General features: G+C 34.7%; 1 protein-coding gene across 2 annotated transcripts in view; it reads right to left on the bottom strand.

Moving 5' to 3' along the window:
* Positions 1-15,278, bottom strand: part of SLK (STE20 like kinase) — a 30,144-nt gene extending 14,866 nt beyond the window's left edge. Inside the window, exons 1-11 of one of the 2 annotated variants that reach the window (XM_085307936.1) lie at positions 15,094-15,278; positions 12,670-12,718; positions 11,728-11,877; positions 9,074-9,146; positions 8,669-8,863; positions 7,915-7,996; positions 6,801-6,929; positions 3,286-4,710; positions 2,029-2,159; positions 1,636-1,759; positions 1,183-1,362 (exon numbers count right to left, since the gene is read on the bottom strand). In XM_085307936.1, the coding sequence (XP_085164062.1) occupies positions 1,183-1,362; positions 1,636-1,759; positions 2,029-2,159; positions 3,286-4,710; positions 6,801-6,929; positions 7,915-7,996; positions 8,669-8,863; positions 9,074-9,146; positions 11,728-11,877; positions 12,670-12,718; positions 15,094-15,180 (2,625 nt within the window). In that variant the 5' untranslated portion in view covers positions 15,181-15,278. The remainder of the gene's footprint in view (positions 1-1,182; positions 1,363-1,635; positions 1,760-2,028; positions 2,160-3,285; positions 4,711-6,800; positions 6,930-7,914; positions 7,997-8,668; positions 8,864-9,073; positions 9,147-11,727; positions 11,878-12,669; positions 12,719-15,093) is intronic. The other variant, XM_085307944.1, reaches the window with a different exon arrangement.
* Positions 15,279-16,932: the final 1,654 nt, after the last annotated feature.

Below are 16,932 nucleotides of genomic sequence, written 5' to 3'. Positions count from 1 at the left end.
AGTTTCAGAGTGTCAGCTGCATTTTCCTTCGAAGTGTAAATCGMCTTCTTAAGCTTTAAATACAAAAGTATGCACCCAAAAACAAATGCCTGTTTGTTTAATAGTGGAAGCATCATCAGAAAACAGAGTCCAAATCACCACATGCTATTTCTGTTTCCATGAAAGAACTGCTTTTAGCTCAGAGCAACCCGTAAAATTCTTCCCGCTTTCCCATGTAGGACCCAATCACCAGTAAATAGAAAGAGACTCAAAAATGCAAGAGGTTCCGCAAAAGAAGAAAAGTTGTTATATATCAGCATATAGTTCAGACTGAATACAACTTATACTTTTTCTATGTGCTTATGTACTACAGGATCATTCTATGCAAAAGCACTGAAAACACAGACTTTCAAAGGAATCTCTTTAAGTCTARTAACTACTAAAGCAAACACTAGAGCCATTTATACACAAACAAGTACTACACAATCGATCTGAAAAAGAAATAAAATAGCTTTCAGATGCAAAATCCATACAGGAACACATTACTTTCTATTGTTCTAATGCAAGTCAATTAACAGCACAAGGTGTCAGTCTAAACTGTCACTCTTTTTGCATCATTGTATATGACAGATGTAAAATTAACTGTAAACAAATTCAGTCTATTCAGACTTCTCTCCTAGCTGTTCTCTTTGAGTTAAAAATAACTGACATAACTGCTGTCAATTCTTATAGACGAATTCTAAACCTGAAAAGCATGTCTAATGAAAATCTAACAAATTAACAAAAAATTCTCAGGAAATGAAATACTCTTTTAGTAACAATCACGACTGTATTCTTTTATTTGAAATTCTAGTTAGATAAATACTAAGAGATATCTAGATTCATTTAAATATTTATTTTACAATCTTTTTAACAGAATACTTTTTTTCAAATACAACATCAGAAAAAGTATTTTATTAAAGATTCTGTGAAAAGTCTCTTAATTTGGTAACTTTTTCTAGATGAATCAATAGTTGAAAGTTCCTATCGGGTGTTTTTATTTTATTTCAAGCACTAAAACAAAAATACTACTACTGACTGCTAGTTCTCCCTTACTCAACTCATGATAACACAAGAGGCTGGCGAGGGTTCCAAGAGTCCCAATCTCAACCATTTCCTATAGCCATATCCCTTATCTTCTTTATCATCATTGTTGGCTCTTACCTCCTTTTTTTTATTCTTCAACATGTTCTGGAATTTAGACAATTCCTTCTCCTGTTCTGCTTTGATACGTTTTGCTTCATCTCTTAAACGGTTTGTGTGTTCCTGTTCCAAACGCTCTATTGTCTGTTTCTGTTGCTTTTCTAGATTTTCTATTTCTTGATCATACTGCCGTTTTTTACTCTGTAAAAATGATTCCATTTAATTAGACGTTGTTTTCAGAATTCTAAGTACAGTATATAAGTACAGTGACATAAGCTGAGCATTCACCATAATGCAAAACATTGCCATTGGTGGCTCCCTTTTCATACTGTGCTACAACAACAATCACAGAAGAAAAGGCTTGTACTACTGCGAGTAGTCTTCTACCTGCTCCATCAGGACAACATCTTTAAGGGTGTTAGTTTAACCTCAAAAAGCTATGTATTTTCTTGGTACCAAAACAAAGGAACTCACTGTCATTTCCTGTTCAAAACGCCTGTACATCTGTTCTCGCTGTTGCAAGAGTTTATTACTGAGCTGCTGTTGAGCTCTCTGCTCTTCCTTCTGAAGAAGTCTCAGCTCTCTCAGCTCTTGACGCCTAATAATGAAAAAGAACTTTTAAATATTGATAGGACAATAAAAGGGGAAAATTTCAAGAAAAAATTTTGACTTAAGTTCAGTAGTTTTGAATTGATTTTGTGTGTCACTTTAAAAAACACTTTCAAGTAACAAAAAACTGAATTCAACCCCCAAACATTACAGAAATAAGCCAATTAGCAGTCTCCTCTTATTCAAAAAGAAAAAAAAAAAGTTGCTATGTTCTAGACACTAAAACCTCTTGTAATATCTACAGTTAAAAAGGCTTACCGTAGAAATCGCATTTCTTCACTTTTTGAGTCATTTTCAGTAACTATTTTTGATGTGGTAACACTCACTTCTACTCCATCAACAACAAACTTGCGAGTTTTCTTTAATGTTTTCTTTTGTCTTCTAGTTTCCTGAATAAAATAGTGGTTAATTATTCCGTGCTTAAGTCAGTCATATTCCTTTTTTATTAATATTAAAATACTTCAGATATTTTTCTAGAGGCCTAACGGGTAGCAACCAAGAGTGCACAATTATCAGATAACTCACTTATCAACTGAGCACTTGGAAAACTAGATACTGTAACTTTCTTCAGTCACCAAAGGAAAAACACGATTATCGATCATTTAAATTGTCATTCAGTGGGGGGAAAAAAAATCTAGACGATCTCTCAACAGAGCTGGATACGTTTTATTTTCTAGAGTTGAAGACAGTTGCATTATTGTGTGCTTTTGCCCATAATTTTCCCAGTCAGCAAAAGGGATTTAATTCTGAAAAACAAATCAAAACTGAACAGTGATTTACTCACCTTCCTATTTCTGCTCTGGAAGTAAGTTAGGATAACAAGTTTGTATTTTTGTCATTATATGTTACTAATCAATAATCAATTACATGATAATCTTACTAAGAGAACTGAACAAATTTGCACTTCCCAGAGCTGCTACCGCTTTATTACAATACAAAAGAAACCTCAGCAGAAATCGGGTCTCCATTTCGCTAGGACTACGGCAAACACATCAAAGTCATGCTTGCATAGCTATGCCAAGGTGCAACTTTTTTTTTTTTTTTTTTTTTTTAACAGATGGTTACACAGATAATATCCTAGTATATTAGTGTAAGGATAAAAATAAAGTTCGTATCTGGGAACGTGCTTTATCTGGATAAGTACGTATATACTGGCGTTATTGTTTCAATTTTAGTACAACCCAAGCAGTACAGTTTTGACCACATCGAAATTCCCAGTAAAAATGATTCACTTTTTTCATATGTTAGCTTACATTTTTAAATATAATTATGCAATGAAATAGGAAAATTACTAGCATCTTTGTCGCTACTTGTTTGCTGCATAACTGCACAAAACCTAGACATCATTAGTGCATTTCAGAACACCTCGGTTTCTGCAGATTCATATATTCCATAGTGCTATACTAGTTTTTCACTAGATAATTTTCCTAGTTTCAAAGGTAAAACTCAAAGATGATTTTAGGGTCAAAATGATGTAAGATCTGATACAAGAAGTATATGGTTGCTTATACTTACTTGTAAAGATATTGATCCTGTCTCTTTGTTTTTACTGAGGAAGCTAGAAATGGACAAGTTCAAATCAATGCTGCTGTTATCAGCTGCAGAACCAGTGCCTGAATCTGCATCATTTTCCTTTAGTGTCTCTGATTCCAGCTGCTGTAATGTTTCAGTATTGTTTTGATTATCTGTTTTAACTTTTTCCTCATTTTCTTCGGTGCTAATGCTAATACTGGGAACCGGAGCGAGCTCAGAGTCATCGGCTTGTTCATCTTCTGTACCTTGAAGCTTATTCCTTACTAGTTCATCTGAAGTAATTTCTGAAGGTTTTTTCTCTACTTGACTACYGCTTGTCTGGATAGTCTCATGTCTGCGCCCTTCTGCATCCTGGTCCGTCTCAGTTGGTTTATCCACCACTTTATCAGGAATATCCTCAGGCTTACTCTCTATTGCCTTCTGGTCTGTGTTTTCTTTTTCAGAGTCTTTGATCTCACTTTCCTCCATGTTGCTTATTTTACAAATATCCTCATTTTCACTTTCTTCCAGTTTCTTCTCTACTTCGATTGTTTTATCTTGGCTTTTAGACACTGTTTCCTCAGAGCTGATTATCTCATGGACCTGCTCAGGCTGACTTTCTGCTAGCTTATCCTCTGTCTCAGGTATTTTATGCYCATCACTGATCTGAGTTTCATCATCACTGCCTATGTCCTGATTATTGTCAACTCCAAGGCTTATTAGTTTCTTTTCTTCATCAGATGTTTTATCCTGAGCGTTAGCTAAAATTTCTGTAGTGGTGTCCATCACCACTTCTTTCTGAGCTTTGTCTTTATCTTCCTTTTGCTCTGCAGTATTTTCTACAGTGACCTCTCTGTTTTTATTTTCTGGAATATCTGCTCTGCTTTCCTTCTCTTCTTTTTCACCAGTTTCCTTAGAAAAGGCTTCCCCAGTGTCAATGCTCTTTTCAGTTGTGGGTGCTATTATCAGTTTATTTTCTTCCATCTGTTTATTTCCAATGTCTTTTTCTTTCTCTACTTTTAAGTTCTGTTCATCCTTTATTTCTGGTTTTGTAACCATATCAGCTTCATTCTTTCCTTTCTGGAGTTCAATATCTTCATGTGCTTCCTCTAGTCTTTCTATATTCTTTTCAGTGGCCAATATTTTGCCTTGCTCACCCTTATCAGTGGGCACAGAACCATTCTGCACTTTCATATTGCCAACAGTAGTATCACATATGTTATCAGCTGCTTCCCCAAATTTAATGTCCTCAGATTCATCTCCAGTTGTTTTATCATCTGGAAATACAATGCTGTTTTTCTCTTCGGTTGCATTAGTTTCTGTTTTCCCAGAAAGAGATTCCAGAACAGAGGCGTTCTGTGAAAGTTTATCCTCTTCAGAGCTGGCAATACTAAGGTCAGAGGATGCACGCTTGTCTGCAGGTAACTGCTAAAAATGTTAAAGGAAGAAAAATATTTAATCATTCTCTCGTTGAAGTAAAACACAGTTCTATTAAAAATACTCGAAGAGGGATTAATACATTTTACTTATAGGCAGAGTTACATAAATTTGATAATCTTGAGTAATTAGGTAGGTGTTATCACAGAACAAGTACATGAGCTACAGATGGGCTCTTCTGAACAGAACACAACTTCACAAGAACCCTCTTCCATTTCCTGTAATTTCATGAAGTATACCTCAATTGAAGGAAAGAGATCCTGGTCAGCCCTCCCTGCCACATAATTAACAGAGTCTTTTGCAATCATTTTGCTCCTTATTTTACTGTTTCAGCTCCCCTGGCAGCCCCAACTACAGTTAGCTTTGAAAGACACACCTTCCCGGGCCAGGCTGGCTATGAAGAAGCCATTTAGCTTTAGCTACTGCTGCACTCACAGAGTGCAATATTATGATCTTTTACTGCTTCATGAAAAAGTTTAGCTTTCCTTTTCCTCTTGGTCAAAATGTCTAAAAAATGTTTGGTTTGTTCTTTAAGCACTGTGAAAATTTATTAAAACAGTGAAAATTTCCTGCAGATATGAATAAGTGGTAATACAGAACAAGAATAGAAACAGTAACATATTTTTAACTCTAGAAATTGTTGTTGCTGGAATACGAATGAATGTTATCAGATTACATGCAGACATACACAAAATAATATACTATCATTTTAACCATAATTGCCCCTTTGCTCTTCAAAGTGATTATGATATATTTCTGTCTGTATTTTCTATTGGAACTCTGTAAATTGTAGATTAGCGTTCTGGAACATACTAAGTTAGCTAACATAACAAGCAGGAGTTTGATCATAGATCTGTTGCCTACCTTAAGGTYTTCCTGAGTAAATATAGAGAACAATTTCTCTTAAGCTAACAATTCCTTAAAAAATATTTCCTCATATAAATGTTCCAGAAGCTTAGTAATGTTTTCCAACTAGTATTTGCAAGGAACAAGAGTAAATAAGGTAAATGCATCTACCTCTCATTTCCTAAACCAGTATGGAAACCACTCTCAAATGGTACATGGCACCAACTCACAATTGTGTGCATTTAACCAAGTCACACAGTCGACTTCACTCCCGAACGCCCCTGCAGATTCATGACTTAGCAGCTATATCAGCAGGGATGGGCAATGCCTGCGGAGACGAGACCATCTCATCAGCCCTGGAGATGTTGGTGGGAACGCRGGCTTGGAGCTCTGCTGGGGATACAGGCAGAGTGGTATGAAGGCCAGGGGATCGCCTAGCTCGGGGAGGGAAGAGGAGGGAAGGGAGGTTATGCGTCTTGTGCACACGCACTTGGCTTAGCAAAACCCAGGAAGCAGCTGCTACCACTGCCAGCAGTTGCAGCTACTGGCGCTGGTCAACGTCAGTGTTGATAGTACTTGAGCCGGTTAGGTCAGAGAGCTGATAACCTGTACACTCCRCAACCTGCTAGCGTATTACTGTACTTCAGGGTTTTGCCCCCGGAGCAACTGAATTGGCCTGCTCAGATTCCTAAGCATCTTTAGAAAAATACCTATCTTCATATCTTTAGAAGACACACAATCTTTCCTTGGTAAGGCACGTTCTCTTGTTTTTGCATTTTTCTATGAGGGACACATTGTAAAAATAACAAACTTAGATCACAGCATGATGATAATATATTTTCCATAACCGTTTAATCATCATGCACAAATATGTTTATATGGTCATTAATCAAATTCATGTGATTATATAAAAATCCATATCTGATTTTCAAAAATTCATCTCATTACATGCAGATGTAAACATAAATGTACATAATATTTGTTATTAGTAGTTCTTAAGGAGTTTAAGTACACACTAATTTTCAAAATACTGATTTGTTATTTTGTAGTAAGAAATAGTAGTAAGAAACATGTATGTTTATACAAAATGTTGTAAGAAATAGTATGTTTATTTTATTCTTAGAAGATTTAAGTCACAAGCTGGACAGAATATCAGAAAATTAGAGTGCTCCATAGAAAAAAAAAATCATAATTAAAACTATTTGCACATGTAAAAATGTAAATTTTAAACTGACCAGAGAATTTTCTGTTTCCTCCTCTTCATCCTCATCTTTACCATCTTCAACTTCTTCTGTAACTTCAGCTTTAGCTTCCGCAATCAATTCCCTTATTGGTTTATTGGAAGTAACAGTAACAAATGGATGCTTGTGAAAATAAAAAATAAGCACAATGTTATGTGCTGACTCCACTATACACAGTAGGAAAATTATAAGATTTCTCTGAATTTCTTTGAAGTTACGTTTTGCTATGTCTAATACCTAAAGATTCCTAGTATTAACATTTATCAAAAYTGTCTTTATCAATGCAGATTTTTCTGCAGAACTTTTAAAATCAAAACATTTGCATTCATATAGATTGTGGTAAGTAGCTCAATAAACATACTAGAAATACAGATAATTTATTTATACTGACCTGCTTCACAATCCAAAGAATAAAAGTAGAAAGATTTTTTAAAAGATTATTTTTCCTGGAAATGTTTTTCATTTCTTTTCAGTTCCACAGTTAAACTATTTCTCAATAGATTTTATCTGGAAACAGTTTATCTATAAAGATACAGCTTTGCCTCTAGAACATTTTTTTCCTAACAAGAGCATAAAATCCTACATTTTTATTTAAGAGAAAGCATTTAAGAAAATATTTAAGAGAAAACCTGTTCTTCTCCTACCCCTACTGTCTCAGTGTTCTTTCTCTCCTTAGTCCTGCTGCTTAAATCTATTCAACATGCCAGAGGTATTTTGGATAAAGTAAACGTGTGCTGACGTTAAACAGAATCAAATGTACCTAGTCACATCTAGTCTTGTTTAGCTCTTCTGCAGTGACAGCATTACAGAAGGTGGCTGAGCACTAAACCTTTTAAAACACCTGTCAGCACTTGACTGCTTATGTAAATACATCTCCTTCATCCATTAGAAGTATTGAAGTACAATTACAGTACTCATGCAAAGTAAATAGTTACGTATATCAAAATATGTAAACAGAGAATTTGATCTGCATTTGATGCTATTTCATCAGAATTTACCAAGTGACGATCAATCCAATAAATTCAATAAAGCCTGCACTTAAATCTTCATAATACTGCTCTGCTTTTAAAAGAAAAAACAATAGCTCTTAACAATTAATTCTTCCTACCTGTAGAAGCTGGGCTGCACTCCACCTTGCATCCACATTCTTCTCCAAACACTTCTTTARAAAGTCTTTAAAATCTGACGACCTACATAAAAAGCAAACAGGCTTTCCTTTAGTCTTGACATCAGAATAGTCTATAACGAAATATTCTTTTGCTTCCACACACATCTGCATTACAAATCCATGTCCTCCTATCCACTTAGGAAAACAGGATTGTACAGGAATGGAAAGACCTATGTGACACAAATATCTTTAAAATAGTCTTCCATTTATATAAGGGCTTACCTTTGGAACTGAATTTACAATATATCCCATCTGCTATATCACTAAGTGGCATCATACAAACATGTTACAATGACTAAACTGATACTGGCTTTTAAAATCTTTAAGTATAAAATTCTTAAAAGTCTCCTTTTACTAATTTTTCTTTTCATTTTGTCTTTAGATCTTTTATTGCACTTGTAAAGAGCTATTTTAATTCAGGATTGGTTTTCAAACTTCTCAAAACCCGCAACATTTTTCAGTACAAAAAATTCTATAAAAAGAACTACAACAAAAATGCCATATTCCTAACTCTACAAGGATATATAACCATACACATATATAGAGAGAGCATGTACCTGACCTGTTCATTAAGTTAGTCCCATAAGGTTTAACAGAACTGCACACATGAGTGTAAGTTAAGAGTCTTGGCATACGTCAAGGCCAAAGTCTACAAATGGGGCAGGGGATGAGAATCCATCATTTAAATACTAACCATTTTGAAGGCTGGGCTAACGTAGGTGGATCAGATTTTGCTATTTTCAGAAGCACTCGCATTGGATTTAATTCATGATGAGGTGGTTCTATTTGAGCCATTTCTATTAAAGTAATGCCCAGAGACCAAATATCAGCCTTGTAATCATAAGGTCTGTCTTTAGATGTCTCACACATTACTACTTCTGGAGCCATCCTGCAAACAGAAGAATGATATACAGGATTAGAAAAAGAAGCATTTGTTTTCTTAGGAGAAAGGCAGACGACTTCACTGAAACCATTTAAAAAGTAGGTGCTATTCTTTAATAAATTTACACATCATTTTTATGAAGCTTATAATACTAACACTGAAGGTAATATTAAAACATTAGTCCATATTAGAAGGTCAGCAAAACAGTGCACTTACCAATATGGTGTACCAATAAAAGAATCTCTTCTCTGTATTGTTCTTGTGTTTTTAGCTGATACGCCAAAGTCCGCTTAAAGCAAACAGTAAAAATACTATCAACTTGGTGACGGAACATGTATTATATTTTTATATTTTACTACTTTGCTTTGAAATATTTTGTTACAGAACAAACATTCTWAAATATTAAAACTCCAAAGTGAGATAAAAATATTTTGATGAGTGTCAATGCACACAGGTCTTGTAACATCCCTAATAGAAGATATTTAATAAATGCTATTTTCACTGCTAAGGAAGTAATGCCAAGGTTAAACTACATGGCTCAACACAGATGCACGTATTTGCTGTAAGGATAAGTGGATTACATTATTTCTTTAGCCTATAAAGGAATTACTCAGAAATAGTATATTAACTTCCCTTACTAATTTGACAACTCATTCAATTTTTGATTTCAGAATTCAAAGTTTCCTACAATGAGATTTTTGTGTTGTCATTTTTCTCTACCTCACACGTTTCTTTCCACCTAGTTTTTCACTTTATATTAAATATCTAAAATCCTGTATATTCACCTTTGATGTAAATTTTGACTGAAAATCAACATAATCTTTGAATTAGTATTATTCATATATAAAGCATTACATTTCTCAATTGCAAAAAAGGCACTTAAGTGTTATACATCTGTTATAAATGTAAAATTTCTTAATGAAGATCTACTGATTAGATCAGAGGGACAAAATAGCCATATGTTGCTGGCTTTAATCTACAAAATGACTTGATTGGCTCAACAATTGGGAAGCTTAATTTTGCTCTGTGGAAAAAAAAAGTGAGGATTAAGAGAGCTATTTGTTCAAATAAAATCTGAAATACTGAGGGCTATATATTATAAAAAAAATAAAATTCTCATGAAAATAATATGCAGTGAAGGAAATCCATTTGCCTTTCACATATTTATAAAACAAAGATTTACTCTTTTTTATATGTGCCAGAGGCAAAAAGTACAGACAGGCTGGAAGGAGTAAGATGCTCCTCCAAATGCTGCTGTACACATTTCAAAAATAAAGTAAATCTCTTTGAAGAATCATAGTTAACAAACCTGCATATATCCAATAAATAAATGTAAGAGAGAGACTTCTTTCTGATCTCAGCTGTAGTGTTTGGCAGCCTGCACAGTGCTATACACCAACCAAGCTTGACAAAAGCTTAATATAGTTCCAATCCACGTGAGGAGGAAGCAGGTCATATGAGGCAATTAAAATGAACAAAAACAAATGAATTTCTCTCTAGTCATAAGAATCTCATTATGGTTTCTCTTTCAGTAGTACTTAAAAACTAAAGAGATTAGCTCCACTATATTAAAAATATGGCCTATAAGAGTGAGTCCATACCTAAATCCTCAGGCTTACTAAAAAGAGACAAAAAAATTACCTATACTTTGCAGATGAAAAGAAAGGCACACGTAAATATTGTACGTACATTGGTGCATATCGTGCAAGGGAATCTATTCAAAAGCACAGACACGCTAATGTATTGATCTAGCAAAAGAGGTGCTTAATTATTCCCAATTTCTCGACAGAGATGATGCGCCACCCCTTAGCATCTGGCCATGCAGAGACGCTGTGATCAGTAAGATTAGGTAGTAAATACATTTGGTGAACCTGGACATGCTTGGCTTACATTTAAAAAGAACATCTGTGGCCAAGCCAGGAGTTAAAAGCCTCCAGTTAACCGTGGTGATCTTTAGATTCTCCTTATCTTTACCCTCTGTATAACTCATTTTCAAAGAAGTAGCCTGATGGCAGGTGTTTCACAGAGAGAAGTTTGTAAAACCCGAGCACAAGCTGTTATGTCCCGGAGCTTTACACTGGCAGAGCCGCTGTGAAGGCTGACAGCTTATGCATATTTTGCCCTGAGGAAACTGATCCCAGTGGATCCAGACAACTGCTATCTTTTCCCGGCTGAATGAAGGGATGTTTTTCACTCCCAACAGGTGGTTGGGAGGTCTTCATGATGGGATCCTCACAGATTCCCCAGCACATAAGAGGGGGGAATTTGCTTAATTATTTGCTTAAATCCAAGTAATAGGAATCAAGAGAAAACTTATATTAGTTTTATTCCAGATTGTTCCATCTTAATATCAGTGCAATGAATAATAAAGAAAGTATAGAAAAACTAAGATGAGTACTTAAGAACATTTTATATGTATGTACATACACACACACACACACATATATAGAAGTAACAGAAGAGACAACAGGATTAAGTACTGTTTTTTGATGATAGTAAGGATGTTTGTTTTCAAAACTAGTAACTTTAGTGGGAAGTTCTGAAGCTACCATAATAAAGATAAGTATACTTAAGAACRCTCTACTAAGAAGCACTAGGACTTCTGACTTTAGGCAGACTTGGTACATATATTGATTATGACTACAACTGCTGCTGTTGAAATTCCTGAGAAATTTGCCAAGCACTGTTTGGACACTTATTTGAGCTTTATTTCTTTTTCACAGTAACAATACCTGCAAAAATAATTATCATCCTTAGGTTTACATTTAAATACATATATAGTGAACTCTGCCAAAATACAGYCTAAAGAAAATACAATTATATGACCACCTGAAGTTCTGGGGAAGAAGTTTTATATGCAACATGCTTACCTAGTTTAATGTCTCCATCTAATGTGAAAAGAATATTGCCAGCTTTTAGATCTCTATGGATAATCTTATTTTCATGCAAGTAGTTCAATGCTTCCAGTGTCTGCCTGCACACCACTTTGATCTGTGGCTCTGTTAGTGGCCTCTCAAGCTCTAAAAGAGAAAGAAGTAAGTTTGACCTTTTTCTGTTTTTATGTCCTCCTTTATTTGCAACAATTGGTCTAGATGTATATGTAAAAATTAACTAATAAAACTGACAGATTCTCTACATTGTATGTTAGAAAAAAATATCTGGCTCAAAATTCTTACTCTATCTAGATTAATAGCAGAATTTCAGATTATTTCAGGGGAACAAAAATTTCATCCCTTGTACCTGAAAAGATCCTTATTATGAATTATCTGTACCTCCCTATCTGAACTGTGAAAAAGCTATATAATGTAGAGATTGGTTATCTTCTGTGTGGTACACAGAAATGTTAAAGAAAAGATCCTCTACTTACTGGTATTAGCATTCACCTAATGTGAGAACTAGTACTGAAAACCTAACTTTAAAGTTAATCTAATATTAAAAAATTATCATAATTTTGAGGACAGCTAGGGAAGGGGAAGAACCATATCCTGGAAAAGGCTCGTATCAATCATCATATAACAACACAGAGCTTTGTAAGAATAGGAGAACAGCTCACCACATTTATTTAGAGGACCTAGACATCAAAAATATGTTTTACAAAGTAAATGAACTCTGTAAAAATCCCCCCAAATTAATCTAACTTATTTTCATAGCCATAGTTGTAAATTTTCACTAAAAACCACCAAAATTCAAAACACATTGCCTACACATTACAAATAGTTGCATTTCAAAGCAGTAACGTGAAGTTAAAATATACAACCGTTATCGTGTTATGAAGATGTTATGAAGTTTATTATTTGAAAGAAATTATTTACCCAACATTACTGCATCGACTGCTCCACCGGCACAAAATTCGATCAGGATCTGTATATAAACAAAAGAATATATAAATTATAAATTAAATGGTTCTGCTGAAATGAATCATTGATTAAAGAAGCATTATCACGGGACAGGAGTTTCAAGCTCTCCGACCTTGATAAATTATTTCACTAACCTCTGCAAAATATTTACTATTACCCAACTAAAAGTAGGGCTGTGAAGCTCAGGCAAATGGTTTGAACAATGCTTGGAGATCCTCGGACAAAAACATTAATCCAAATAAAAAATCCACAATAAAAAGTATTAGGGTCAGCTTGAATCTGACTTCTTGTAATGTGATTTACATAATCCCCACAAACTCATTTCTCAATTATTGTACTGTATTTTATAATCTCTCTTTGATTGAAAAGTCCAAGAATAGAAGCTACATGATTTTTCCAGTAGCAGAAATTGCTATTTTCAATATTAATTTGTTTCAGATGAAATGAAAATATGGAAAAATATACTAAAAGAATTACTAAAAATGAGCAAGTTTGATGAATAAATTGAAATTTTTACATTCATTTTTTTTCTTTCTTATTGATACCTATAATTCTTGTCCCAAAATCTAATAATACTAAAAGAATTCAATTTCCATTTCCCAGTTTCCTGGTGAAACAAAAATAAACCACCACTATTCTGGGCTACAAACTATGCTGACATGTAGAACCAAAAGAAGGAAGATAAGGTAATGAGGAGAACAGGGGAGAAAAGGAAAGGCAAGCCAAGACTTTGCCACCCCATTCTTCCCTATGCTTTCCTTTTTCTTTAATTTGAACTTTAAATATTTAATTATAATTTTCAGACTGATAGCAAGAGAGCATTTCTTGTAATAATTCAAACAGTCAATATTCTGAGAAATAAAAGCTTGATTTTCTGCTTTAGAGTACTTCTAAGGTCAGAGCAAAATTGCTCATAAAAAAAAGACTTAAATTACGCTTCATACAGTAACACTCATATTTACCACTTACGTGATATAAAACTACTTCACATTACTATTATAGTTAATCATCACTGCCATATACTAACAAATTATTATATAGTGCAGCTCTTCATACATTCTCTAAAATACTATACCATTTACATGCTGCTACATATCTACCACTAGTAAGTTAGGTGCAGGAAAACTGGAATAAATAATTTCTTTCTCTTAAATTTGCTGTTCAATCTGATAATATGACAAATCTCGCTTCAGTAAAGAAACTGCGTTTTTAAAACTGGAAAGCCAAATAGCATTTTTTTTTTTAATGTCCAACTATACAATTCTCCCCCCCCACACTTAATTTTGTTTACTTTCCACATCATTACAGCCTTCTCACTGCCACTTTTCATGGCTCTGCTACTTCACAGTAACTATACATCTGCAATTTTATATCTTCAGCTTTCTTTTTCTTTCCTGCCATCTTTGCTCTGCCAGTGAAGCCTATCCACTCAGTTTCATATTCCGCTTCCCTTTGTACTTGCTTTCATGCTGACCTTTATGCRTGGAAATTTTTTCATTATTCCATTCTGTAATACAGTATCATTTTACTCCCCATTCAGATCACTCAAGTCTTCACAAAGCCCATCAAAATAAATCTACATCAGGAAGCATGGTATTACACCCTCCCCCTTTTTTTTAATGCTTAAGGAATAAAGCATATTTGTACGACCCCAGGGAAACCTCCTGTGTTACTTTTTTTTTTCTAAGATATTTCTTCCATTATAACTCTTAAAAAATATATATAGCTACATTTGCCTTGTGCAATCCCAAAATTACTTATAAAAATGCATCAAATCACCTAAGATAAAATGTATTTTCATACTCCAAGTTATGCAGTGCAAAAGGATTAGCAGAACACTGAGGTACAGTCTCATGAATACTCACTACACTTTTGTTTGTGAAAGAACTAGATTTTTTGTAAACTAATTATGATTCAAGTCCTGGTAAACTGTCCCCCCTGGGAGTTACCAACGAATTCAGCTGGATCTAAAATAAATACATTCTTCACATGATTGACCTTTTCAGCCCCTTATTCGTTTTGTAGTTGCCGTTTCTGAATCTAATGTTAAATTGTACTAAAGTAAATAAAATCTAAGTCCCGCTGTTACAAATATGCACAACCTAAGAACACTACTCATGCATGTAAATTAACTGCTAATTTCCAAATATTAGTTTCAAGCTGCTGACTAGATGACTCAGGATAGTTCAATTTTAAAGACAGTTTGCTAGAAGTCATACTCTCAATTTGTAAATTAGTTTTAAAGCTGTAGACAGTTATCCTAATAGTAACAAGAAATACAATTGATTAAATAAGATAATCTTTACAATTAAGCCAGGAAAAAATGAAATTTCAAGATACTTTGACACAAATAAAAACATTTAAAGAAAAAATACCTACCCAAAGATTATTTTCATAGTAGAAAGCATCTAGGAGCTTAACGATATTAGGATGATCACAGGAAGCTAAAATATCAATCTCAACCATGTAATCTTCTAGCTCTTCTTCTGATTTAGTATCAATCACCTTTGCAGCAGCCAGTACTTTTGTTTCTTTATTCTGAGCCTACGAAACAAAGCCAGAGCAAATACTTAGACACGAATTTAGACAATTTTCATAAAAAAACCCTCCCATCCCATATTTCTGTAATATTTTCTTACCTTTAGCATGCTTCTCTATAAATATTTTTAATTAATCCTTAGCATTTCCCTGAAGAATACATAAGAGTATATCTGCATATTAAAGACTAGGTAAACTGTGGCAGAAAAAGCTTTAGCATTTTGTCTCAAAGTCATAAAGAATCAATGGAAGGCAAAAATGCAGGAATGCTTGAATACAGTCGCATTCTTTAAACTATTGTGAAGCCCATAGCTTGGGCACTACTTTGTACTTCTTGGAGGAAGTTCAGTGCTCCTCTTGAAAATCTAGCAGTATTTGTAATCGCAGCAGTACTAAGCAGCCTCCACCTTCCYATATCTGACCGCACATTCTCGCCCTTCCAGCACTCCCCACATCGTAGCAGCACAGCCGGTTGTGAAGCCACAGAGAAAACCAGATGCTCTACCAGGAACCAGCAGCTATGCTTGTCTCGAGCCAGCGGCTGTATTAAAGCTTTCATGCTAAAAAGCTGCCAAGCCAAGGTTAATTTGTCCAGACATTTTGCTCTGCTTGCTTCAGAAGCCTAGGAGCACTTCCACAGACGGCTACTCGTTGATGCTGGCTGTGCTGAAAACTCTGCCAGCCTCTGCTTCAGGACTCTACACCGTAACAGTGGGAACAGAACGGCTATAGCGATAAGGGCAACTGAAGAACAAGTAATATTCTGATTTGAAAAATAAAAGGAAAATGAGAATTTGGATATTTGAGAGAAAAGCATTTTTACTAGGCATTTTTAACATTAAAAACTTTTAAAATAATTTAACATTAAAAATGATTAGGATAACCTGCATTTAAAGAGCAACCACAGTTTCAGAAACCAGTTGCTATAAATATTTATTTACCAAAAAAAATGGACGAAAAAAGTAATCCAGCAAAACTAAATTTTTTTCTTAATGTGAGTGGAGGATAAAGAGTGTGTGTGTGTGTACACACACAAAATCACAGACAGTTTCTAATACTCCTCTTGCAAGTTGCTYGAAGGAACACTGTAACTTGGAATCTGGTAAGCTTTAAACAAGTCAGGAATAATTTCTGAAAGCACCACAAAACCCCAGTCCTATCCAGGCATTCCCAGGGGTTGACTTTGCCTCTGAATGAAGTTGTAGGACGCAAGTCAACCTCACCACTTACACATAAAGACCAGGAAAGAAAGGCCTAGATTTATTTCACTGAGCTTTAGGCATTGAAATTAAATGAAAAGTAGGAACAYGGGGGCTCTTAAAAATAGCAAAAGAGGAGACTCTCCAGGGCACTTTGGACCAGAGGGGCAAGCCACCACGAGGCCGTTCGCCCTGGCTTGCTGCTGAGCAGGATGCTTTGCTCCCAAAATTTTTCTATGTGGCAAAGGAAGAATATAAAGTTTAAGACAGATGTTCATGAAAAAACATTCTTTCAGTAGAATAGCAGTAACCACAAATTACAGTTACAGGATGAACTGGCTAGGACTATGGATGTTATATGGATGAGGATAAAGATTGTGAGGCATTTGTAACACTTATTTCTCAATATTAATTTCAAAAAGTGTACCTCAAGAAAGAATCCTTCCCAACCAATGGATCTGTATAACATTATTCTGAAAAA

This window comes from Rhea americana, unplaced genomic scaffold (assembly GCF_003343005.1).
Source record: "Rhea americana isolate MKP2758 unplaced genomic scaffold, rheAme1 scaffold_104, whole genome shotgun sequence".
Classification (NCBI taxonomy): Eukaryota; Metazoa; Chordata; class Aves; order Rheiformes; family Rheidae; genus Rhea; species Rhea americana.
Note: the sequence above shows the minus strand (reverse complement) of the source record. Positions and strands in the feature narration are given on the sequence as shown.